Source organism: Maniola hyperantus, chromosome 17, assembly GCF_902806685.2.
Source record: "Maniola hyperantus chromosome 17, iAphHyp1.2, whole genome shotgun sequence".
In the NCBI taxonomy this organism is placed as follows: domain Eukaryota; kingdom Metazoa; phylum Arthropoda; class Insecta; order Lepidoptera; family Nymphalidae; genus Maniola; species Maniola hyperantus.
Window position 1 is genome coordinate 8,868,270 of NC_048552.1, and position 25,673 is coordinate 8,893,942.

At 39.4% G+C, this 25,673-nt stretch overlaps 1 protein-coding gene across 11 annotated transcripts in view; it reads right to left on the reverse strand.

Annotated features, from left to right (window-relative positions):
• Window positions 1-25,673, reverse strand: part of Rbcn-3A (rabconnectin-3 alpha) — a 65,249-nt gene that overhangs the window by 17,437 nt on the left and 22,139 nt on the right. For 7 of the 11 annotated variants that reach the window (XR_011237740.1, XM_069504105.1, XM_034977616.2 and 4 more), the window contains 32 exons: window positions 25,547-25,661; window positions 24,526-24,718; window positions 23,949-24,096; window positions 22,716-22,914; window positions 21,989-22,204; window positions 21,570-21,718; window positions 20,533-20,785; window positions 19,820-20,127; window positions 19,060-19,344; window positions 18,331-18,594; window positions 17,714-17,863; window positions 16,911-17,062; window positions 16,253-16,316; window positions 14,024-14,101; window positions 12,482-12,604; window positions 11,674-11,809; window positions 11,099-11,278; window positions 10,258-10,479; window positions 9,550-9,725; window positions 9,191-9,328; window positions 8,569-8,684; window positions 7,905-8,136; window positions 7,070-7,316; window positions 6,473-6,578; window positions 5,307-5,512; window positions 4,661-4,897; window positions 3,835-4,067; window positions 2,789-2,958; window positions 1,980-2,080; window positions 1,582-1,826; window positions 899-1,090; window positions 313-437 (listed from right to left, as the gene is read on the reverse strand). Coding sequence is in view for 10 of the 11 variants with exons in the window: in XM_069504105.1 (XP_069360206.1) it covers window positions 313-437; window positions 899-1,090; window positions 1,582-1,826; window positions 1,980-2,080; window positions 2,789-2,958; window positions 3,835-4,067; window positions 4,661-4,897; window positions 5,307-5,512; window positions 6,473-6,578; window positions 7,070-7,316; window positions 7,905-8,136; window positions 8,569-8,684; window positions 9,191-9,328; window positions 9,550-9,725; window positions 10,258-10,479; window positions 11,099-11,278; window positions 11,674-11,809; window positions 12,482-12,604; window positions 14,024-14,101; window positions 16,253-16,316; window positions 16,911-17,062; window positions 17,714-17,863; window positions 18,331-18,594; window positions 19,060-19,344; window positions 19,820-20,127; window positions 20,533-20,785; window positions 21,570-21,718; window positions 21,989-22,204; window positions 22,716-22,914; window positions 23,949-24,096; window positions 24,526-24,718; window positions 25,547-25,661 (5,759 nt within the window). In the remaining variant the exon portion in view is untranslated. The remainder of the gene's footprint in view (window positions 1-312; window positions 438-898; window positions 1,091-1,581; window positions 1,827-1,979; window positions 2,081-2,788; window positions 2,959-3,834; window positions 4,068-4,660; window positions 4,898-5,306; window positions 5,513-6,472; window positions 6,579-7,069; window positions 7,317-7,904; window positions 8,137-8,568; window positions 8,685-9,190; window positions 9,329-9,549; window positions 9,726-10,257; window positions 10,480-11,098; window positions 11,279-11,673; window positions 11,810-12,481; window positions 12,605-14,023; window positions 14,102-16,252; window positions 16,317-16,910; window positions 17,063-17,713; window positions 17,864-18,330; window positions 18,595-19,059; window positions 19,345-19,819; window positions 20,128-20,532; window positions 20,786-21,569; window positions 21,719-21,988; window positions 22,205-22,715; window positions 22,915-23,948; window positions 24,097-24,525; window positions 24,719-25,546; window positions 25,662-25,673) is intronic. The other 4 variants (XM_069504104.1, XM_069504107.1, XM_069504102.1 and 1 more) reach the window with 2 other exon arrangements.

Sequence of the window (25,673 nt, forward strand, 5' to 3'; positions counted from 1 at the left end):
GACAGAAAGACGAACGGGCAGCGGAGGCTTACTAATTGGGTCTCATTGACACCCTTCGGGTACGGAACCCTGGAAATGTACAATTACACTAGCTTATGCTCGCGACTTCGTCCACGTGGACTACACAAATTTCAGACCCCTATTTTCGTCAAAAATCCTTTCTTAGCGGATGTTTACGACTTAATAGCTATCTGCATGCTTAATTTCAGCCCGATCCGTCCAGTAATTTGAGTTGTGCGTTGATACATCAGTCAGTCAGATTTTCCTTTTATATATTTAGAAGATAAGAAATCGGCTAAGCGTTAAACTAACCTGTTGGTTGAAGTGTCAAAGATGTCGTCGTCGTCTTCGGGCTCGCTCTCATTTTCCTCCGCATCCTCAGCGCCGGACTCCGCGGAATCATAATCGTTGTTGTCCGGATCTTGTTCAGGCGTTGGCTAAAAACAAAATATACATTTCTAGCCATAACCTAAAATAGTCATGTGACTACTACAAGATTCACATTTACAGAAAAATAAAAATGAGAGTGGGTTATGTTTAAATTGCAAAGACGTAAAGGAAGATAATGCCTTAAAAAGTTGGAGAGGTTTAGCGACAAAATAAAATCGGTAAAAGAGAGTATAAACTATAACCGAACAATCTTATTTATTTTGAGCCCAAAATGAACCAAATCCAAAGAACCTAACAAGTTTACTTAAAAAACAAATTTTGTAAATAAACTGATGTTTGTTAGGTTTTTTGTTTGATAAAGCAATTTTTTCAGTCTCATCGGGACAAGGATATTAATAAAAATAGTTATTGTCCACTACAAACAATTTAGTAAAATGTACTTGAGAAACGCTTAAGACTACAGTTGTGCGTAATAAAACAATACAAAACCCATAAATTACAGCTTTACCTTAGTAAGCAGGAAGGTCAATATGCTGCAATGAGGCGGCACAAACTGTTCCCTGTAAGTAGGCCGTCCCTCCTGAATGTTCTTGTGTGGCGCGGTGGGACTCAGGCCTAACAGTCGCATGTGTAGTAGCGCCCTTTTTTCCCTCAGCGAGGACCAAACAGATGTGCCCTCGGATCTTTCTACGAGTTTCGGCTGTTCGATAACATTAAAAGCATGATCAGTACGAAAGGAGAACGAAATGAAATATTCAAAATAAAGAGTAAGTTTTTATCAGAATAATAGGAAAATACCTCCTCCTCTTACTAATGTAATATGAAAAGGACAAACGCAGTTTGACAGTTTTAATTTTAATTTTTAGATGGTAAAACTACTGTTTAAATTTGTAGCGTGCACTAAAATTTTGGGTCTTTAAATGTAAAGTTCATGTTCTGTCCCTATTTAGCATTGTTAAAAAGAAAAGGATGCAGATACTCTAAATTTAGTTTAAAGAAAGACAACGGAATCGGTGCCATTATTTCACTTAGAGTTGATTTTTCAATTTGTTTGTTGAAATAGATAAACTACATACTACATCCAATTTCCCATTCTTGGCGATTGAAAAAATGAATGACAATAATTAATTTATCATAAGTTCATACAATAAGAAGAGACGAGATATGGAGGTGGTTATGAGAAGTGTTTACCTGAGGCTGAGAGGGGGCTGTAGTAAGCAGCCTCCTTACACCTCCACCGAATAATTTTGCGTGGGCCTTATTATCCGTCACATGCGCCGCGAGTCGGTACAGCAAGTGGGCATCCCTGGCCGCTAGTGCCCAGCCCAGAAGGGCGAGATATACCGCGCAGAATGCCTCCGCTAGAAGCACGGGCAATCTAGGCGCTTCTTCTTCTTCGGCCGCGCGGAGGGCTAATCCACGTAGTGCTGACACACCTGTCATCATTGTCATCAATCATTATTTAAGAAATTTCAGAGTATAGAATATAGAGAATAGTTTCATAAGAAATATAAAGAAATTTGTATTTGTATTTATCGAGTTAGTTGGAATACCTAAATCAAACTAAAACTAAATAAATTAATACATACCGGGCCACTTATTGGGTGGAGTAGTTACAATGAGTTCTTCAGTCGAATACCTCCGCGGTCTTATCAAAAGATTGGTTGTACTAAAAGTTTCAGCGATCATACTGTAAATAAATATATACGCAAAATAAAGAACATAATATTACACTTATTATCTGGTGGGAGGCTACGGCCGCGGCTACCAGCCTATCGGTAAAGCCGTGCCGCGAAGCCATTTAGCATTTCGGTACGATGCTGTGTAGAAAGTAGAAACCGATAAGAATTTAATACCCCTTCCAAGTTGGCCCGCTTCTATCTAGGACTGCATCATCACTTACCACGAGGTCAGAGCGCAGTCAAGGGCTAAAGCTGCCTGTTCACTGGTTGGAGCTAGGTAGCGGAGTGGAGCGAGAAAGTAATGCATAAAGTTATTTGAGCTACAGGCGGCAGGCAATTGGTTTAGTTCTACGCGAAACATAGGCTTCCCCGCTCCGCGTAAAATGTATGATTTTTTAAACCAGTCCGCAAATCCTTGTCCACTGAAGCAGAGCGGGAATTTTATGCATTTTTATTGGTTAACTAGCTGCCCCGGCGAACTTCGTACCGCCTAACAGTCGATTCTTTTTCAGGATTTTTTAAATTTTTTCTCTCCGTTAGAACCATCCTCGTACTTCAAGGAATACTATAAAAAAAGAATTAGCGAAATCGGTTCAGTTGTTTTCGAGATTTGTGATCAGCAACACATTCAGCTAATCATTTTTATATATAGAGATATTTGCACAGCTCCGCTCCGCTCCTTGAAATGAAATAAAAACACTTATAACTAATCTTACCAATCATGGTGTGCGTGCTTTAAACTGAATGTATCGGAGTCGCACAGGCTCTGGTAAATACAGGCGGACAAGGCAACTGCCAGCTCTCGTAAAGTGTGCAGTAAGCGAGTGGCAGAACCTCCCGGTACTCCTAGCTCGCCCAAGGTGCCGAGCATGTCGTGTGCCACGGACTGAAATGAACATCCCAAAGTTAAAAAAAAATTAATAGGAGTACAGTATGCGGCAGAAAATAATGTACTTCGACCTTTAGATAGAGATAGCGATTTGTAGAGTATTGTCTCTGTAATTGAGACCGACCGACGCACAGCAGACGGAAACGTTTAAGTGCGGAAACCAGCCCAGAGTGAAGAAGAGACCGACAAAACGTCACATAGGTACGAGTGACAGAGAGAACGTTCTACAAAGCCGAAATCTCATTCTCATTCTCGATGTACATTATTTTCTGCCGCGTACTGTACATGACTATACCTACTCTATCCACGGAAAGAAATTAACATAGGATTCTCTCTGTTACGTAATCTCATACAAATGACAGAGACGAAAATCTCAATAGGCATTAAAAAATTTGAGTCACCAACCAATCACAAACATGTTTTCAAAAAACATTCGAAATTTAATTCGAAAACATAGTCTCGTTTATAATGAGATTACGTAACAAAGAAAGCCCTATATACTAACTTCTTTCCATGGTTAGAGTATAGACGTGACCATCCTCTACGTGATCGAATCAGAAATGAAGAGATCCGTAAGAGACCCAGAGTGACCCACATTACTCCGCAGACTGCGAATCTAAAATCGCAATGAATACGAGCAGGGCATATAGTTTAAAAGTTATAGAAACCGATAGGATAGGATAGGGTCCCAAGGTTCTGATACCCCTTTGTTAAGAAATAAAGTTCTTCATAAAAAAGAGCAGTAAAAGAGCCATTGCTGAGCTTTTACCGGGTCTTCTCAGTACTGCTTTCCGAACTGATGGTAGAGTCTTGACATATTATAAATTGTCCTACATGAAATGTTTATTTCTGTTCAGTTCAATGACGTGATACCTGCAAATGTCGGACAGGATCCGCGACGACAGTATTGTTAGTCGCCACCGCAGCCGCGAGCAGAGGTAACGTGGTGGGGAAGGGTAGCGGCGACAGTAGCTGCTGATGCTGTTTGTCCTGCCCCAGCTCCTGCAGCAACAGCACTAGTTCCATACGGACTGAGGCCAGCCCGCCACCTCCCGCGCCGTGTAACGAGCAGTATGATAGGAGTGTTCGGAGGAGCGTTTCGTTTGCTACAAGGAAACATAATTATTGGCATTTATACAGGTAACCAAACTTCTTGATCGCTAAGATATGATATGATAACGAGAAGCGTCGTATTTTACACAGGTATCAGCGACAAGATGGCGGGAAGTGGGAGCAGAGAATACACCAGCGCTCGTTTAGCGTTTAGGCTACGGGACGGGCAACCGTAGCGACATCAGAACGGTCAAGAAGTTTAGCATCACCTATAACTACTATGTTGCTTACAACTACTATAATGTTTTCCAAATAAAATCTTAAATCAGCACTAACATAACCAGCGCTGCAGTCGACTGACTGCCGCGTCAAGCTGAGCTGTACACACTCGGCAAAGGTATTGTACACCGTATGACCTTCCGAATCTCAATACGCCAAAGTGACACTTAGTGTTATATCCTAATATATACCTATAAAACACATTTTTTTTTTGAAACCATTCAACCGGTGTCCAAATCGGTTTAATTATAACGGCAATAGTGCGAAGATGGTTTTAGACCATTACAATGCATTAGGCACATTATATTTTTAGCGTTGTAGCTTGTAGCACAAGCCAGGTGTCCGCTAGTTGCATACTAAAACGTACCTTTCAGCCATTTTTTTCTCCGCACCGCCCTCTGCACTTTGGCTTCAAAGTCCGCCTTCTCTCTAATAAGCAGTTGATGCAGCGTAGGTTTCTCGGGCAGCGGCGGGGGATCCCCGTCAGCGCAGATCAGCTCGCCTCCCGAAGCCGTGCCCGCAGCCGACACGTAGCCGCAGAGACGTCGGAGGGCTTCCACTTCGCGTTCCAGCCAGATGTATAGCTGATATCTGAGATGACCGCCTGTGCAAAATCATTACAATATTTCAGGGTTATTGCTTGACGACATAATACAATGTAAGTAGCGGGTACATACTACGATTAATATGATGATTAGGATTAGCGATATTTCGACACAGTTGCATGAGTTGTTGTCACGGCACTGCGGTGTAGCGAGAGCTTCACCTCTCAAGCTGTCACAGACAGAAATCACAATCCAGTTGTTAAAAAACCGCGTGGGAACCCTGAATTTTCGGGGCAAAAAGCAGCCTATGTTCTCTGAATGTGAACCATCTCTGTACCTTTCGTCAACATCGGTTAATCGAGCGTGCCGTGAAAAGCTAGCAGAAGCAGACAGACACTATCGCATTTATAATATTAAAGTATAAATTATTCTTTACCAATTTTTTTTAAATTCATTTATCACCATTACCATCAACTTCAAACCCAGTAGCCAAGGTGCTGAGTTCCTCCATCAGTATCTTCAAACAGGCTACAAACTTCAGTTGCTGCGCCATGATATCCACGGTAGGGCCTTCGTCTTCTTTCTCACTCTCCACTGAAGCTTGCACTTCAGGTTGCGCCGATTTGTCCATTTTCATTGCCAATGGAGGAGTAGAAGCTCCCGAGTCATCTGACCTAAATAAATTAATAAAGAATGATAAAACTAGACTGGATTAAAAACTTTGTACACATTCTCTTCCAGATAATTTTAAAACCTCTTTGGGAGTTGAAATTAAAAAAAAACTATGTGATTTCCAGTCAGCATCAGCGACGAGGATAAATATTCTTTTTCGCACTTCGAAGTGGCACTGTTGTGGCACTCTTAAAAACCGGCCAAGTGCGAGTCAGGCTCGCGCAATGAGGGTTCCGTACTGCTGTCTTATTTTTTCGACATTTTGCACTATAATTCGAAAACTATGATACATAAAAATAAATAAAAATCTGTTTTAGAATGCACAGGTGGAACCCTTTCATATGATACCCCACTTGATATAGTTATCTTACTTTGATAATTGAAAATACTAATTATTAGTTTATGACCTCAATTTAATTTTTTTTTGGGGGTGTAACCACAAATTCACGGTTTTCAGATTTTTCCCCTAATACCAACTATAAGACCCACCTCCCTACTAAATTTCATGATTCTAAGTCAACGGGAAGTACCCTGTAGGTTTCTTGACAGACAGACAGACAGACAGACAGACAACAAAGTGATCCTATAAGGGATCCGTTTTTCCTTTTGAGGTACGGAACCCTTAAAAGGACACGACGTTAAAGTACGTACGTAAGGAAGGACGTACGGAGGTTAAAGTACTATCCAACACACCTAGTTTCTCCTTTCACCAAAGGTTGCCTGGTAGAGATTGCTGTGAGCAATAAGGCCGCCTTTGCATACAATTATTTTTTAGTTTTAGTTTTTTTTGTAATAGTTATGTAAATTTTTTTTGTGTGCAATAAAGTATTTCTATCTATCTATCTATCTATCTAAGGAAGGAAGCTGTCTTTAATTTTATTTCTATTTTCTGTGTTATGTGCAGTGTCAGTCAATAAGTTACTGCCATATTATTAGGTATTGAATAGTGAAAACAAACTTACTTCTCTTCATCGTCATCCCATTTGAGAACCAGTTCGTCATCCTTAGCCGTGCTGACCGGCGCGCCCCAGTCTACTGAAGATGAATTCCAATCCACGCTCTCTTGCTCTGTTAGTTCAAAAATTAACTTTTCGATAACACATGTTTAACCTTTACTTACTACGAATTGGTTGTTACAATAAAATAATTATTTTCATATCGTAATAGTATTTCGTCAAATTATAACAATAAAACTTACCAAAATCATGTTTGCAGTAGGTATTTTTGACAATTTAGAATGGGCAGAAAATATTTTTTTGTATCCTTAGACAAAAGGGAAACTTAGTCATATACATACAACAAAGCATTTCAGAAAGCCTAGACCAAATCCTTTTTCCGCCCCATAATAATGATTATCAGATAAAATTGCATGGAATAACATTTGTTAGTAAGGTATCTAACTAAATGCCATTTCCACACAATCAGATCTTAAAGTGTATTGAACTTTTGCAGAAAATGGATTGTATCAAGGCCTCCGTGAGCTAAGAAAGCAATGATAGCCAAAAAACCAAAACAAATAAAGACACAGCGACGTACAAACGGACGTGAATTTGTCGTACTTTTGACTGTCGTGTCTTCGAGTTGTCCGGTGTGAATGACGGCCTCGTCCATGGACGGGGCGGACACGGGCGCGTGGCGAGCTCGCGTCTCGTCCCGGACTCGCGCTGGGAGCTTCGAGAGAACTTCCAAGGCCAACGCTGGGCAGCCAGCCTTGAAGTGGCCGTGCGCGGTTTGGAAGTACAGACGTCGCTCTAGTCGCGTTATGCCTTCGTCTGTTTCTTGGTGCAATAGGGCTAGTGTGCCACCCTGAAAACGTTATAATATTTGGGGTTTTTGGTCACTTACATTTACATATTTACAGTTTTCATATACATTTTGTTTTAATGCTGGAAGTTTAGACAGTTTTCAGTTAGACACACGTCAAAGTTTAAAACGCTGGCTATTGCCTTATTGTCACGGATTACACGCAATCTCCCTGCATTATTCAGCAATCTATTTTTTTTTATTGAGGCTTTTATTTCCATTTAGATCGGCTTGCGCTTAAAGAATCATGGAAACAGAGCAATAATGAACTCTAGGTTGGAGCCCGCTTGCCTTGAAGATGCCTATCCACTCTTATATATTCAAGTTAGAGTATGTGGCAGAAAGTAATGTATATCAGCCTTTAGAATGACATTTCGGCTTTGTAGAGCGTTCTCTGTAACTCATAGCTATACGACGTTTTGTCGGTCTCAACGACAGAGACAATGCTCTACAAAACCGCTATCTCCTACTAAAGGGCGATGTACATTATATACTTGTTAGATAACACGAACGCCGGAAGGGCATTCCGCACCTTAGCGGATCTAGTGCTTCTCCATAACGTTTCAATAATACTAAATTACGACAGCTTACCTGACTGGGCATATTGTGTCGTTTGAGACGTGGATGCGTGCGTAGATACACGTAGAAGTTAAACACACTGGGCATCGGCTCATTGTCACGGGCCACATGCAACCTTCCCGCATTACTTAGCAACGTGTCTAGTGCTTCTCCATAACGTTTTAGTTCCCATAACGCCATTGATCTGACGAACGGATCGGGATGCGCATGTTCTAAGTCTATCTCTCCATCGTCAGTTTCACCACTAAAAACGTTAAACAGTTATGGAATGCCATATTACATTTGTATACAGGCAAATTAAAGAGTTTTATAACGAGCTGTTATCTTTTGAACGGACACTATAATAAAAACCCACAACATAAGTTATTAAGTCTACTTATGTCGAAATGAATGGGGATTCATTTAAAGTCCATTACGCTTGTTCATCCCTACTAATATTATAATTGCAAAAGTGTTTGCCTGTCTGATTGCTAGCTTTTCACGGCCCATCCGTTCAACCTATTTTGACGAAATTCAAAGAAACCCAGAAAATCAAAGAGTTCCCACGGGATTTTGAAAACCTAAATCCACGCGGACGAAGTCACGGGCATCATCTAGTACAAAATAAATCTCTGATGGACTGATGTAATTATAAAAAAGTCAGTATCACGTTAGTTGCTTTACACGATTTACTTACCCTAATATTTCATCCATGAGTAATTTTCTCAAGCTACTTGGTAAAGTATTATCTGATTCATATAAACGCGCGACCACCATCGCCAGTTGTAGATCTCCTAACCGTGTAATGAGTACCTGTAATAAAAGGATTTCTTTAACAATATTCTTTCCTTACAGCATTATGATAGATAGATAGAGTCGGACACGCACACGAAGGGTTCCGAACCATCGTACAATATATTTTTTAAATATTAATGGCAGCCATTTTGACTCATAACTATAAACTAAGATAAGTCAATGGACCGACACTTAGGTATAAATACGTTTATAAGTTTAGGTTAATAGAATATTACTCATTAGCCTTTCTCATAGGCTAGATTTTAATGACAGTAAAGTACTGTTGTCAGCACTTTATGATACAAAAAAAGCCTTTTAATTCTTATAATTTGTTGTTATAGCGGCAACAGAAATACACATTCTGTGAAAATTTAAACTCTCTACCTACTATTGTTCACAAGGTACAGCCCGCTGACCGACAGACGTACAGATGGACGGACGGACAGACAGCGAAGTAATAGGGTTCCGTTGGCAACCTTCTGTTACGGAACCCTTAAGATTATTTTGAATAAATAGGTTCATACCTCCAGCGCATCTTTAAGAGCACCGCCTAGTAAGAAGAAAGCGGCTGCGTGCTCAAAACGTTGCCTTCCAAGAAGAACGAACGCATTTTTCAACGCCGCTTTCCGCCATCTGTCTTCACCGAAGTCGTTTGCAAAGAACTGTAAAAAACATGTTATTGGAACAAGACGTTAAGAATAATTTAAGAGCAATTAAAATAGTGCTCTGCAAATAGTTGGTTCTAACTTTGTAAAATTTTGGCTCAAGGCCCCCGGACTGGTTCGAAATTAGTAAGGCATACTCCAACAAACACGTGAGTTAAGCCGTCATAAATATAAATAATGAATATATCACTCACGATAGTAACTCTAAAAACACATACCCCTGTCATCTTGTCATCATGGTTAGACCGAAACAGTCCCCACAAAAGCGTCTTCTTCTTCATAGCGAGGTAGTATAGCGCCGCGTCCATGGGATCTTGTTTGGCCATGTACGACGCACGCGCTAGGCGCTCCACGCATATGCGCAAGAGGTCGCCGCGTATCCACCAGCCGACACCTTGAGACAAGCACGAAGCTATTTTATAACCAGAAAACGATACAAATCCACGTTGAAATCGGTGTAAGTACAGAGAGATTAAATTTTTTAAAAATATGTAAATTTAGTTGTAGCACTAAAAAGGCGGATTAATAAAGAATCGACTAAAGGGCGAATTAAACTTAGTGGTAAACCAGAAAGTAAATATTTCCAGCATTTTCTGTGAAACAAAATGTCAAAATACAGTCAGTAAAATATATATCCAGCCGTTAGCTAATAAAACTACTATGTATTTAAAATCCAGATGTGACGTGATACTTTGCAAGAAGTTAGACAGATAGATATAGCTAGAAACACTTTATTGCATACAAAACATGAAATAACTATGTGAGACAAAACAAAGAACTAAAAACAATTGTATGCAAATGCGGCATTATTGCTCAGAGCAATTTCTACCAGGCAACCTTTAGTTAATTTAGAGTTAAGCGAATTCGAGAGTTATTTAATTGAATTCCATAACACAGCTTAATAAATGTTACATCACTGTTCTTACCTAGTTCTCTCATAGTTGACCACTTAGGCTGACCCTTAGCGTAACCAGGAACTAGGTTAAGAAGTTGCTCGTGGGTCTCGGAATGGAAAGCCCATACGAGGTTGCAAGTGCCAACGCCTGTACGCTGTAAGGAGGCGCGCTGCGCTATAGGAAGGCACCGCAATAGATATCCATAATGCTTCATTGCTAGCAGGAACCTTAAACCGCAGTCGTCCAAAGAATCTGCAAAAAATCTTGGATGCGTAACAACATTATGTAGATTGGACATTCGTATTCACAATCATCAATTACTATGTCACAGTGCGCTCGAATGCACAGTGTGGATTCTACCAATCAGATTATTGAAAATTGACGTGATACAGTAATCTGATTGGTGGAATCTACACTGTGCGTTTGAGCACACTGTGAGACCTTACAGCAATGAATGTAAATACAGGTGATATAAGGATTCTTAATTTGCCACAAAAACCGTATTGGCGGTTGCCTCTGGTGCCTCAAGTGGTTATGTGTGTGTCTCATCAGGCAATTAACTTGCTCATTCGCTCGCTATTATTTAAAAAAGAAATAGAAAAAATAGTGTCTATAATATACTGTAATACTGTATGTTTTAGGATCTTCATCATCATCATCATCAACTTATCACGGGTAGTCTCAGAATGAGAAGGATTAGTTCACCTACCACGCTGGGCAAGTGCGAGAAATGGAAAGTTCTCAGACAGCAGGTTTTACTACTACTACTAAGGTACACTTGTGTTTGCAAACATACTTATGCACTATAATATCTCCTGCGCAGTTGGCTATTAATTATTTATGGAGATTGGTGGCCGGAATTATAATTTACCTGGTAGTATTTCCTGTCCAGTTCCTTGGCTAATATCAACCCGAGCATTTGACGCAAGTCGCTCGGCAAAGTCCGCGTCACAAGTTGACACTGTATCGGCTAAAGCCAGTAAATGCATTTGGTCTAGTGAACTCAGTCCAGGAAGATGAGTATGTGTCAATAACCGGGAAAGAATGCGACCTGCGGAGAGGAACATTTTATTTAAACCTGCTGAAATTTGTATTGTCAATATTGCTAGCAAAATCAACCAGTAATAATTGCTTTGAATGGAACAAAAATCTCTGAACAACAGGGCTAAAGTAGTGCTATCATTTTCACAATGTTCTCATAATAAAAATCATCTCGGTTTAATTCTGAATCGAAGATATGTTAAATATTAGGCAATGGTGACGTTAAATTAAAGAAAAATAGGGCTACCTACGTCAAATGTACTAACATTTGGCGCCTGCCAGTGACGTCGAAGCCTCGACGTTTTGTTAGAAGTTCCCTTACTGTCGTGAACTGTGTCATAAGCATCTCAATTTGATATAGTTTAAGGATTTGTCTACAACAGCATTATATGCACCAATTTTTACCTTGTCTAGGTCCAAAGTGTGAAAGCGGCTGTCTTTCTGGCATTGAAGGACGACGGTCAATACCATCTTCCTCCAACAAAAGCGCATCAAGATCATCCTCTACTTCCATTGTTCCCTCAAAGAGTTCATTGTAATCCTAAAAATGGAACCAAATTCGTCACGTAAAAATTAAAATTTTTGGAACTAAAATGTTCTTTATAGAGCAACCCTAAAATTAATGTCAGTACTGTCAAAGATAAAAAATATTTTGTTGATTTATAGGGATTTTAACAATTTACTAGTTTATTTGTACAAAAAACACCAAAAAACAGCCACGTTAACTACAAGACGATTCTCAAAAGTGCTCGTGAAGTGCATTACAAAGTTTTAATACGCTTTTTGGCCAAATATCAAGCTCATATTCTTTTGATCGTATTTGAGGATATTTAGAGCATGTATTTCCGGTATGTAGCCCTTTTAATGACATTATATCTTTACATTTAGCCCTCACTCAAGAAATTAATAAATTGTGCATTCTAAGCATACTTCATAATGATATTTCATTTCAATATTTAGCAAAACATATATATACACTTTTACTTTTATTACAATATAGGCTTCTCCAGAGTTTTTAATAATTTAAAAATGTGAAATATCAATATTGTTACATGTAGCAGTTACAGTACGTGGTGTTACCAAAAGAACGAAAATGATGCCCTCATTTAATTTCTACTCTTTTCGATCGATCTATAAGCTTGAATATACAGTAAGAGATTTTAGAGAATAAAACAAATTGATCGATTAGATGATAATATAAAATAGATCTAACCTTAGCTTCCTGTATTGTGGACGGATGATGTGCAGACTCCTTGTCCGCGACTAATAATGTCCAGAGGGGTAATGGCGGCACTGACGTCAGTTCCGCGTAATCAAGCTGGACATCTTCTGTGATCTATTTGTTACCATTACTTTAAGTAATTTCAATAGAAGTACGGAGGTTTAAAAAAGGTAGGTACAGTACTACCACTTTTATAAGTCGCATCGGCGAAATTCGTTTGCGCAGAAAACCGCAACCTAACGCCGACTAAAACCGAATGTACACTAATGTACACCAATGAAATACAGACCTTATATCTTGACGTTAAGGTTTTAAACACAAGAACAACAGGGACTCGTGCCATCTCGCTCATGATTCGCGCGTACAAAACATGGCGCGTAGGTAACAACCAATAGTGGACGGACGTGCGCTATGATTAGCTGAGATATTTTCGCGCCATTCTAAAATAAGATTTCATTAGTACTAGTAGTATATACTAGTACTAATGAAATCAGCGTACATCAGCGTAACTTGTAAAAAAGGTAGTACTGTATAATAATCAATCTAACCTTTTAACTAAACTTATTCATAAAACCTTTATTTATAACTATTTTTTTATAATGTCAAGATGCTATACGATGCATACAGCGCAATACTTACAAGAATTTGCTAGAAGTCAAGAAGTGTAGAGTCAATGGTGCCTTATTAATTATATAATTATTAATAATTTGTTTTGTTAATTTTTTTGTAAAAATTTGTTGTTAAATTGGTAATTTAGATATTGCTAATTAAGTTTAATATTGCACTAATATTCGTGACCCTTCAAAACCCAATAAGATTTATTTCGAAGGTAGGAACTATTGCATCAATTTCAAATAGTGGATAATGTAAGAGTTGCTGTGAAAAAGTTGCACAAGTGGTAATTGTGGTAATAGTGGCAATTTAAGCTGATCGCACACTAATTAGAACAATAGACAGCGCCTACTGATGTCATTCGATGTGAGGGTTAGTATGCGATCAGCATTAAGGGCTAAAGCTTTAGTTTCCTTGGATAGCTGTCAAATAGTAGCCGATATAGTGTAAAATAACTACACTGCAATTTCGTCTACTGAAACAAGACCACGGAGTTTCCAGAGACCGTTTTTTGAAAAGCTTTCTAGCTTTGCCGCCACATTGAAATAGTGTCGAGTGTCGACTGATTTCAATGAAACGTAGTATATCGAAATCTTTCTTAGCTCGCTGTTGAAAAAAAAGCTGTCTCTACCGTTTGCTTTCATATTGAGGCCGCTATGTGATGGCGCTGCTATCCCAGGAAACCAAAGCTGACCAAGGCCTGTCGCATATATTATCAGAAATTGTCGGTTGGGACAAAATTATGATGCGCGCAGGAAGGCACTTTGCTCAAACACTTTGTACCCATCAGACTGCCAGAATTTTACCAGCTCGGATGTTCGGTTCTGATGTTTGCATAGTGAATGTGATTGAAAGTTTTCAGACAGACGATTTCTGATAATAATATGGCCGGCCTAAGGAGTGACAAAAAGCTAGGCATACCTGTGCGACGCCGTCAAGCGGCGATGCGGCGCCCGCGGCGAACGACACGGACAGCGTGCGCGACCGCGACCAGCCGCGCTGCAACACACGTGCACATCACACCACCACGCCACGCCACGCATGCAATGCCTCTAGCCATACTTAAACCACGCTTATGACCACAATGAGGATGGTGCCTACTAGACAAATCAGCAACTTTATATTATCAAACCTAACTTTTTAGCTCGCTTAGGATGGGAGCTTGTATGAAATACATAGATGTGACGTCATAACTTCGTCTTCTTTTCGCCATACTTTTTTGAGTTAAATCAATAATTTAAAATGGCTAGCAAATTTAAAACTAACAGTAGACGTGGATTTTACGAATTTAATCATAAGACTATATTTAATCAATAATTACTAAGAGTAATTCATTTTTGACATAGGCACCATCCCAATTTAGGTGCGGTCCCACTGCGATGTACGGTCACACTATGCACGTTGACTTAGCTTCGCTTTGTATGAAAATGTATGTGATAACGTCTACTGCAACCCGCGAACACACTGCACGAATACGTGTTTGGTGACGTCATTGCTACACGCAATGTTCGCGTATTATATTCATGTACAGTACAATGTTTAGAGCCTCAATAGCTCAACCGGTAAAGGAGTGGACTGAAAACCGAAAGGTCGACGGTTCAAACCCCGCCCATTGCACTATTGTCGTACCTACTCCTAGCAACTCCTACAAGCCTGACGTTAGTTGGAGAGGAAAGGGGAATATTTAACATGGCTAATATTCTTTTTAAAAAAATGTGTGCTGCAGTGGAAACGTATACCCTAACAAATGGAACTGCATAGTTAAAACGCGCCGTGTACCTGTGCAAAGCTGCAGCGTACGCAGCAGTAGGCCAGCGCTTTTATTTGCGCGGTTTATGATGCTCATGGCAATGATTACGTTGTGTAGGCAATGTTTACGGTTACGACTTTTGAACGTACTTTGGCGTGTAGTATGACGGATGCAAAGTAAGCAATGCCGGATTTTAAGGAATCCGGGGTACGGAAAAGTAGTGAACTTGTTTTGAAAATGGTACGTATTTTGTCTCCGGACGGATCAAGTCAAAAAGTTTTTCGATTTTCCAGCTTCATCAGTATTGATGAACGATGTCCTTAACTATGACAATATTTAAAACGTGTTTTGTGCATATGAAGCAATGTCATTAATACAGGCGTGAAACAAACTTTCAATGCTGACAAAAAGGCGACCGCTATAACACGTTATAACTGTAAGGATTGTAAAAGATCGACCTCGATTAAAATCTTAGTCATTTCCATCTAATTATTATTGTAAGTATACACGATTCTAATACATTAGACAAATCCAATAAATATGGTTCTTTTTATGTAACTTAGTTTTATCCATATCTTATTATAAATCATTCAGAACGGTGCGCTTAAATAAATTTTTAGCCAACGATATAGTTTGGTCTTTCTTTAATATGGCAATGCAGTGCAATTTGAGCGTTTACCAATCACAGTGAAAATAGCAAGATTTTAATGAATTCATCAGTCACGTGAGTATATGTACACTGTAAAATTTTATTAGTCAGTGATTCATTCTCGTGTCATATTGGTAACAAAATTGCAAGTGGGAATTACGCGCTGAAGCTAGTTACACTGAATGCGCTCGAAATCGATTAGATAGTCGAGTACCAGTGAAATATTAAGGTCCAGTTGCATAACAGGCGGTCAAAGTTACTTTATCGTCAAACTTTTATTTTAAATAAAAACAAAATGGGTTGTATTAGTTAAGGTTTGTTAACCAATGAAAAATGAAAATGTTAAAACGAAAAATAATTATTTAACAAAACAGTTTTGTCAATTTTTCCATTGTCTGATGGTACCCACACTTGGATCCGGACCTTAGTACTACGTGGTACTACAGATGAAGTACTGCCAAATTGTATATTATGAGTTATGAGAGGCATTCCCCATATAAAGATTATCTAAAATATAAATCGAGTTATGCAGATGCAAAACATGCCAAGTTTGACAGTTAAATTGCGCGTAAATCGCCATGATTAAAATTAAAATACATTGTTTAATATAAGCTAAACTACATTGACATTAAAAAATATGAGATATAGTTATGGCTTTTTATTATTACAGAAAATGCAATTTTAAGCAACATAAAACATGATCTGCATTGTAATTGTACGATACTTAGATGCTAGAGCAAAACATTCTTACCTGTCTCGATACGCTATCTTCATCGCCTTGCGAGCTTCGACTCGTATAACTTCCTCCAATGCACCTGACATATGAAAAAGACATATTTTTATTTGATGACCGTGGACTCAGATGTGGGTTAAGGGTCTGCAAGGTTGTTTTAGACCTAATTTACGAGTATTTGTATGTGACATGATACCAAACAGTGCGCTTGGCGGTACGACTTTGTTGATAGAACATTGGCATCCTCACGTGGTCGTCATCCAACCTACTCGCTTGAAACGTTTTTGCTTAACGTTTCTGAGGTGTGGAACTAAGGTGTGGAATGCCCTTCCAGCATCCTTGTTTCCTGCCACATATACCCTAAATACCTTAAAGGAATAAGTGAAGAATAGACACCTTCTAGGCTATTGCTATTGCTCATCATTGTTTTTTATTAAGCTTGATTGTCGTCAAGTGCAGGTCAATCTAGCAATAGTAAAATATATCTTACCATACCACCAAGATTTAGGAAGACTTATATTTAAATTACAATACAAAACCTCTAGAACAGACTTAACTGTAGCAGAACTTTATGGCACATTGCATACAACTCTAGCGCAGCTCGGAACAATATTTCCAGATACATATATATTATGTATTTGACAAACTCCAAGTAAATTGTATATTTCATATTTACCTGACTAAATGAGCGAGAATTGCCTTAACCCATCGGATTTTGCCGCTGTTCAGTAACTCCATTAGTTGCTTAGGATGGTACTGCGGTAATACTGGACAAGCCATTTGTGAAGCTTCGAACAGGCCGAAATCTGGCATGTAATCTAGAAGTGGCTGGAAAAAACGATTGACAATTAACTATTTTAATGCAAAACTGATTCTTTAACTTGACTTCCACATGTGTGAAGTATTTTTGCAGGATAGAAACTTACATGTGTCAACTTTGATCATTCATTCATTTGAAATCTGTTGAGTATAAACCAAGATACGTATAAGTTACCAAAAACGATCCAATACCAAATAAGCCGCCCGATAATACCGCGAGCAAAAGCTAATCTATACACATAAAAAGACTTGTCTTGACCGACCATCAACGCAACGACCAGCTTATACTGCTGGGGTAAGAAACTTGAAATTTTGACAGGGTTCTTTTGATAACGTAGACACTCTCAAGAAAAAAATATGGGAATTCTACTCTTGATAGGGGATGAAGGTCAAGTTATATCCATGTCAAATTAGTACTCACGCTTTTAGTTAGATATTTGTGTTTCACGAGTTTTAGAAATTCAACTTCAAGGAAATTAAACAGGGAATAAGAGTCCGTCATTTTTCAAGTTATACCCATGAAAATTGGCATTTGCGCTTTCGTTTAAAAATAAAGAAATACATGTTTCAGGATTTTAGGAAATATCCCCTCACGGATTTTTTAAACATTGCACTTAGTTTCAGTGATGTTATAAAGTAATTTAGATGGAGTTAACATACTTGAGGTTGGTCGGGTTGCGTTTTGTTCCGTCTCCTGGCGTCGCGCTCCAACAGCTGTAAGTTGATAGAGGACACGCGCTGCAAGTGCGGCGCCGACACGCGCAGGTCCGAGTCACGAAGCGCTCGCGATTCGCCGCCTTCCTCTTGCTCCTTGAAACAAGTTAAACACTGGAAGAACTGGTACGATCTTGATCCAATAAATTACCCGAAATGACTATTGTACTGAACAACCGTATTGACGATACCCTGCAGTAAATTCATCGAGCTTGAGAGAGAGACAATCGGCAGGCAAACCAACTTTAACACAATTTTTAAGTTATTTATTAAAAAATTAGTACCACTGTACAAGCAGCAATGTCACTTTTTTCTTTTTGTTCATTATTTCCTCGCAAATGAAAAAAAAAGTACAAGACTTGTCCGAAATAGCGGTTAACGACTTCGTTTACTTTGAAGGGACTCAGCTGGCACGGCACCGCATCCTTTTAAAATTAATATTCCTACTACCTACTCAGCTTTGCCTCGTTCTTCCAATGTTACTCGGCCATAAATTGCTTTAGTCCCGGCCTGGATAATAATGGACAAATGGATGGAATGGTAAAAATTCTACAGCAACTTACCTGTGAAGCCCCTTGACCGGATGTTATCTGTGGCATTTCCGGCTTCCACTGAGAGTAAACGTGCATTTCAGAGTCCATCCCAACCACCAATATCCCGTCTCGGACCCACGATATCTGCATCGGCAATGGCGGCAGACCGTCCACTGTCTTTAACTGGATTCGTCTAAGCTGCATCCATCGAATCTCTTCTACGAATAACGGTGCTGCGAGGGAGGACGCTTTGCGGAGTATTGGCCGGTTGTTGTTTATTGATTCTTTCATTGCCTAAAAAATTAATATGACATTGTTGATAAGAAGCACATCTTTACTTTATCTATGTTTGTTGAATAGCGTGTCCAAAAAATACTCATAAATCACAATGACTTTCAATAATTGTAAGTCAAAAGTATTAACGGATTTTTGTTTATAAGTTCCCTGTGGTTTGATGCCAACGATATTATGTTCGTTGCTCTATCTACGTTCCGACCTACCAGAAGCTGCTGTTTTTCAAGAACGCAATACGCAATATGAATCAGATTTCACTCACATATCACTTTAAATACATACAAGCAAATAATTGAAAATTGAATTACCCTGGAAAATCAACAGTTCCCACGGGTTTTTTAAAAACCTAAATCCACGCGTACCTACGAAATCGCGGATATCAGCTAGTAAAGAATAAAGATGCAAAGCATTTCGTACGTGTATATTGTGCACAATAGTATAGCAAACATATAAGATATTCCATACCTTTAAATTAGCTTGAGCTAAATCACTCGAGACCGGTGTGAACAATAGCACTCTCGATCCGACCGCAACAGTAAGTATATGCGATCCATCTTCCTTCGACACCCAGTCTAACTGCACAAGGTGTTTTTGTGTGAGCGGGCATGTGTTCCCGTTCTCCATGATGCTTTTGCGCAACGATTGTAGGGTACTGAAGGACGGCACTGCTAGAAGACCCGCGGATTTGCCTGTGTCACCTTCCCCGTTCCGATTGTTACGGCTTTCGTCCGATGACAATGTTTGCAGAACCTAACGTAAAACCAATTTAATTTAGGCAATGTACAAAACATAAGAACGATAACGAAACAGAAAGGCTTAATTTCAAGAACACGTTAGACATTGAATTGAGGGATTTGTCTACCTACTTGTAATAGTATTCTGGCATAGCTTTAAATATAAGGAGGCCAGAGCATTTACGAGCTGTATAGGTTATATATATATATGTAGCAAATATAAGAGTGGCATGTTCGAACTTTTATCATAAAGATCTCAATATGGGGTTAGTTATTAAAAAATCCTGAATGGCGGTTCCTCTGGTACTGCAAATATTTGGTCACTATTTTTATAAAAAAAAGAGTCTGAATATTGAATTGTAACTAAGAAAATCGCGCGGAATGCATTAACCGCGGTTCCGATTTCGGATACCTAAGTCCTGTCATATCCCTTATATCGTCCTAATATTTGGGTCTTCCGCAGATGTGTTCGGTGTACCTATTTTACTAACCTGTGTCAGTCTTTGTTTCTTCTGCATGAACGACGTGTCGTGCAGGTACGACAGATCGATCTGCGTATCAGCACACACGCCCACACGAGGTAAACTAACGTTCCGTAACGGTATTGTGTCTTCTAGCAGCCACTCCGCGCCTCCGGTGCTCTCGCACTCGTACACGCAAACGCAAAGGTTCACGAACCGGGCGTCGGAGTTCGAGTTGTTAGCGGTGAGACCGGCCTTCGGTCGTGTGAATGATCTACCACATTTGTAGGCGCATGCGATTCGACCGGAGTACGCCGCGCTTATGTGGAGGGGTTGACCTGAATTATAAGTAAATACCTGAATTAAAAGGCTTCAAATGGTTTATTATATTTGAAAATGGATGATGATTGGTGATCCAAGAGCTTATCTAGCCATCTAGAGAGGCAACAGAGCCAGCGTATTGGGCACCATACCCATTAATGACTGCTTGGATTAAGGACCACTTTTTGTAATTTTTTTATGTAATTTTTTTCCGGTCTATGTATTGCTACATGGAAAAAAGGAAGGGCGAAATCTTTTTAATATGCAAACTCAAATTGAATTTATTTTATACTTTTATATGAAGTAATTCGTGTTCAATCGTGCCACGCCGATTGCAAATTGATGTTTTGCTGGATCGCGGCACAGCTAGGCCCGTGCACGATATAACATACAGATACAGACAATTTTAAATATCAACTTACCTGGAATGTCTATAGTAGATTCTTGATCTTTGTTCATCATTTCCCATTCTTTCCACGCATAATCAAATTCATCATTGTCTTTTTTGGTAACATTACACTTCCAAAATCTTAAAGTACTATCGGAACAAGCTGTGGCCAATATGTAGGGCGCCAAACAGGCTGGGTATATTGAAGCAGAGCTCAAGTGGCCCGCCGCGGGAGTTGCGTGTATCACGTCAACGCCATCTGGTAGCGATAACGGACATTCACAGACCTAAAAATTAAAAAAGTGAGTAAGTGTAAGTCGCCCGGCTATTGCTACATCCTGAGCATAAGTAGTAGCCGAAGCATAAGTAAGAAATCGACTAGGTGTACTCCGAGATGGCAATCGGGGTGGGACACCCCGCACACCAATACAGCCCCCGCACTAATCCGATGCGTACAGCGCGGGAGACGTGCGGGTGTGCAGGGTGTCCCCCCGCCTCATACTCCGATTGCTATCTCGACCTGTCGCATACTATACGATAGGGTTGAAATAAGTAAAACCTAGCCTGGTTACTTTGTAACTTGAGTACTAGAATAATCCTCAAACGCTTATTCGTTTTGAGGTGTTTGGACGAAAGAGAAACCAGCTTATTACGTCTACTAGATAAGTAAAAACTTATGAGATTTTTCTGTCACAATGCAGTCTCAGTAAAGCTTTACAGTCATGCATCCATCATGAACACTGAATATTATTATTTACTCTATTCTGCAGTTGTAAATACGAGCGCAGGGGCACTATAATATGGGTAAGCAAGTAAGCATAGATTTCATTATATAACTCCAAGTCCTAACTCCTCAATCCTGAACCTTCAGGACCTGTAGAGTACTCTACTCCTAAATAATACTGTAGTTTAAAAAGTTTAGCGAATTAAAGGTAGACATTTTTGAAGTTCAAGTTAGGTCATAAGTTATCAGATTAAACTTAAGTTTTCATTTTTATTTTATATACATTTGAGTGTAAATTTTATGGCAATTGTATTAAGGGCGACTATACTTAAGTAGAATAACCTGACCTTCTTAGTAGAAATTGACAGATGTGAGTGTGTGGTCGTGGGAGGGGGTCGGTCCGCATCCACAGATACGGAGTTTTTGCGCGACTCTCCCTCGTCTTCCTGCACCAGGGCACTATCCGGCACGTACATCATGCTGTTTGTTAGGTCATCTGCAATGGACAGACAAATATAACAGGTACTCAATGCTCTAGTAGATACGATCTTTACCACATGACTAGCTGGTGACTTCAACGCATAACAGCAAGATAGATTTGACATCAAAACAGTATGCATTCTTAGTTTAAAAAAATCTACTGTAGGTCACAATCACTTTCCATGTTATTAATTCAATCACGCCACGACGGAGCGTTATATTTTAACTAGTTTATTATTGTCGCAACGTTTGTGAGTGTTAGCTAATTAATAAATGAAATGGTTACCTGACGGATCTGCTCGGGAAGAGACTGTCAATCGCCACATATGTACTGTGGAACCCCCATCCGTTCTCTCCAACACTACTATGTAGAAGGGTTCGTTGAACACAGCCGTTTTGCGCAGATCCACTATCGCTTCCAGGCCCGCTTCGGTAATGGTGTTCACGTCTGAACCTTCGACGCCAGAGTCCGAACTATCCGTGTCGCTTGATGTACGTTCACCTATTTATTTGCAGAAGATATAATTAATGTAGACCTCATCATTGCTTTCCATGAGGCATAATATTAGTCCAACATGAAGTTGCAACATGCGGTTTGCCCAGGCCATAGACTAAGGAGTACCTAAGGATTAAATACACAAGCCCAGCTGAAATCTGTTGTTATACACTGCGCGTCATGCGCCTCGTATTCAGGTTGAACTACTTGTTTTGCGAGTACTACACCCGAAAAGACTTCCGAGAGGGATTTCCAGAAATGAAGGTACCAGGCCAGAAGCACCTCTTACGGGGTTTCGACCCATATTTTATTTTATTAATTTGGCAACCAAGGCAGATAAAAATATTGCTATTCTAACCTAAATCTTTAAAGTACCAATCACATTTCAATTTTCATATAATCCTGGAGCATTCGTGGACTGCTTGACGATGCATGCAGAGGGATGCCGCCTTCCTCTATCGACGAGTAGAGTGATAGCGACATTATGTCACGTGCTAGAGATACGACAGAGTCTCACCAGTGATTAGCTGTTCCTGGAACACGTGCAGCAGCTGAGTGTTGTGCCAGTCGTGCGTGGCGTCCGCGATAGCGTGCAGCTGGATGATGGCGCCGGGCCGCGCCGTGGACTGCTGCGACACGATCTTGATGCGGTCGTGCAGAGGGATGCCGCCTTCCTCTATCGTCGAGTCGGATGAGAGCGACATCGTGTCGTGGTGCTAGGGATACAAAAATGGGTATATGCCAAAAATATCTACATGCTGTCACGTTTTAAAATTATGACAGTGCATAATCAATATATTTTTGAAAATTTACTATACGTACATAAAAACATAAATAAATTTAAAAAAAAAAGTGACTGTCATAATATAAATACTAGAAATAAAAATAAACTTGTAATTCCCGCCTCTAGGCTCAGTAAAGTTAGCAATTCATTTGCTCGTAATTCCATACGTTTCTATAATAAGCTTCCAGAAGACATATTGGAGATGTCTCTCAACAAGTTCAAAGTTTTCATAAAACGTAAACTAATTGAAAAATCCTATTACAATGTAAAGGATTATTTAAATGATAAGCAAGCTTGGGAATGAGTTGCTTAACGACTTTGTGATAGTTCTAATAAGTTTCAATAAATTTGTAAAGTGGTGATAATAAAAAGAATACCCGGCTGAGTTTGTTGTGGGCTCTTCTCAGACCTGGGCGCGTTTGGAACCCTCGTAGCTTTAGTTTTAAGTTTGCGTTATAATTATCACCACTATATTATCTTACAAATCTAACACTATACCAGACAATCAATAAGAGTAATTTATTACCTATTTTGAATAAATCATTTGACTTTGACTTTGACTTTGAAGTTACTTACAACGTACAAACTAGATGTCTTCTTCAATCTTTCGCCATGCATCCTCAATCGCGCTAACGAAATTTTCCCTATGGAGCACTATATTTATACAAATTCCAACAACAGTCAGATGAGCTGGGGCCTGGGTTCCCGAACATTTCAATAGTCCGGAGGAAGATCTTCCAAACGTTCCGGTAGAGCGCACATCACTTATTCCCATATATCTTAATTAGATTTACGGGTCCAAAAGTCCTACTATCATTTTGGCAAGAAGCATTGTGAAAAGGATTACACTTTTTTTACAAGTTTTTAGTCCCCAATATGCCGCTGGCACAAGAAATTAGATACAGTTCAAGAACGACAATGAGATCAAATCAAATTTAAAACAACAAATAAAACTTTAAATCTTACTAGAACATCTTTATGCCGGCGTTCTGAAGTGGCGATTTCTGCTAACAGCGTTCGTGCGTCGATGACCGCTTGGAATAACCGTAAGCTTTCTCCATCACTCGCCACAAAGCAAGCTGATGGTGAATTGGACAGGTTTCCCAAGGTTGTACTGTGGAAGATAAGATACCACTAATTCAACCTATTCCAACAAAAAGTGTTCTAAATGACATAAAATATTCAAGCACAGGTAAAGTAAATATATTAATGAAACCCTTGCAGATTTTATCAACTAAAATTTTCACGTTCTCAAATGTGTTCTACTTACTCTTGAACCAAAACAAATACATACTAGACAAAAGGAGTAGAACACACATAATTTAATTAAAAGATAACATGTGGATTAATTGGAGTATCTGGGTCGTATACTTCCTGGTCTGGTCTGGTGTGACCACCACGAGCATGAAGTCGCGGACATCGTATGTTGGGTACAAAAATAGCCCGTATACGAATATAAGCCGCGATTGTAACCTGTGATAGAAGATTCAACAAAAGAAAAACTTCCCTATCACCCATACAAAAGTAGCATTTACACACGTACCTGGGCAGTAGAGTAGGCAACCAAGCGACGTTACTAAACGCTGATAGATGCGGCGAGTTGACTCGCGCGAGCTCGGACACGCCACCGGACTTGCCGAGCGGACCAACGCATTCCACGCGCCACATTATAAGCTCCGAGCACAAACCGCCCGCGGCTGCATCTTCGTCTACGTTTGATACTTCTCTCTCGTGATCTGTATGATTTCCCAAAATGTTCTAAGCTATTTCAAATTTAAAACTCCGAACATACATGTTGATTAAGTAAACAAAACGTAACTTATGTTAAATAGACAGGTCTGACGATCTATATGATCTATATGATTTCCCAAAATGTTCTAAGCTATTTCAAATTTTAAACTTCTCCGAACATACATGTTGATTAAGTAAACAAAACGTAACTTATGTTAAATAGACAGGTCTGACGATAGAGTAGGCAATCGAGAGGCGTTTTTGAAAGCTGAAAAGTGCGGCGAGTTGATTCGTGCTCAAAGTCGCCGCCCGACTTGCCAAGCGGACCAATTAAAGGATTATTCTATGCGCCACATGATGAGCTTCGAGTACAAACCGCTCGTTGCCGCGTCTACGTTTGATCCATCTTTATCGCGATGTGTGATTTTCTAAGATGTATTTCCAACATATTTGAAACTTTTCCTCGACAAATAGGATATATAAGAAATAAGTAACGATTTCAATAGTGCTATTATTTTCATTCCATTTAGCAGTTACAATACATTGCCCTACCATAAAATTCATTATAAGAATAGAAGAGAGTATGGTTGAATTCAACATGAATTCAACCATACTCTATTCTATTTTTATTAACTATACTTAATATTTTTGCTATAAGATATACCTTATTAGACCTTGGGAAATTGTTAAAAGATCCAATCCTAAAATATGGCCAACATTTTCAGGCGAAACATTGGCAGAAATTCTAACATAATACGCTAAGCAAAATAGACTGTTAGTAGTAAATTGATTATTCATTCAAAAAAGTGATTATTCCTTCGAGGCATACTAACCTGATATGTTGTGATGGCTTGTCGTAAGCAATAGTGGTAATACTGGATGGCATGTGATGTCATTAACTCTAAACCTATGACCGGACGCCCTAGAAGCGTGTCCTATTGATAACACCTGTAAAAATAT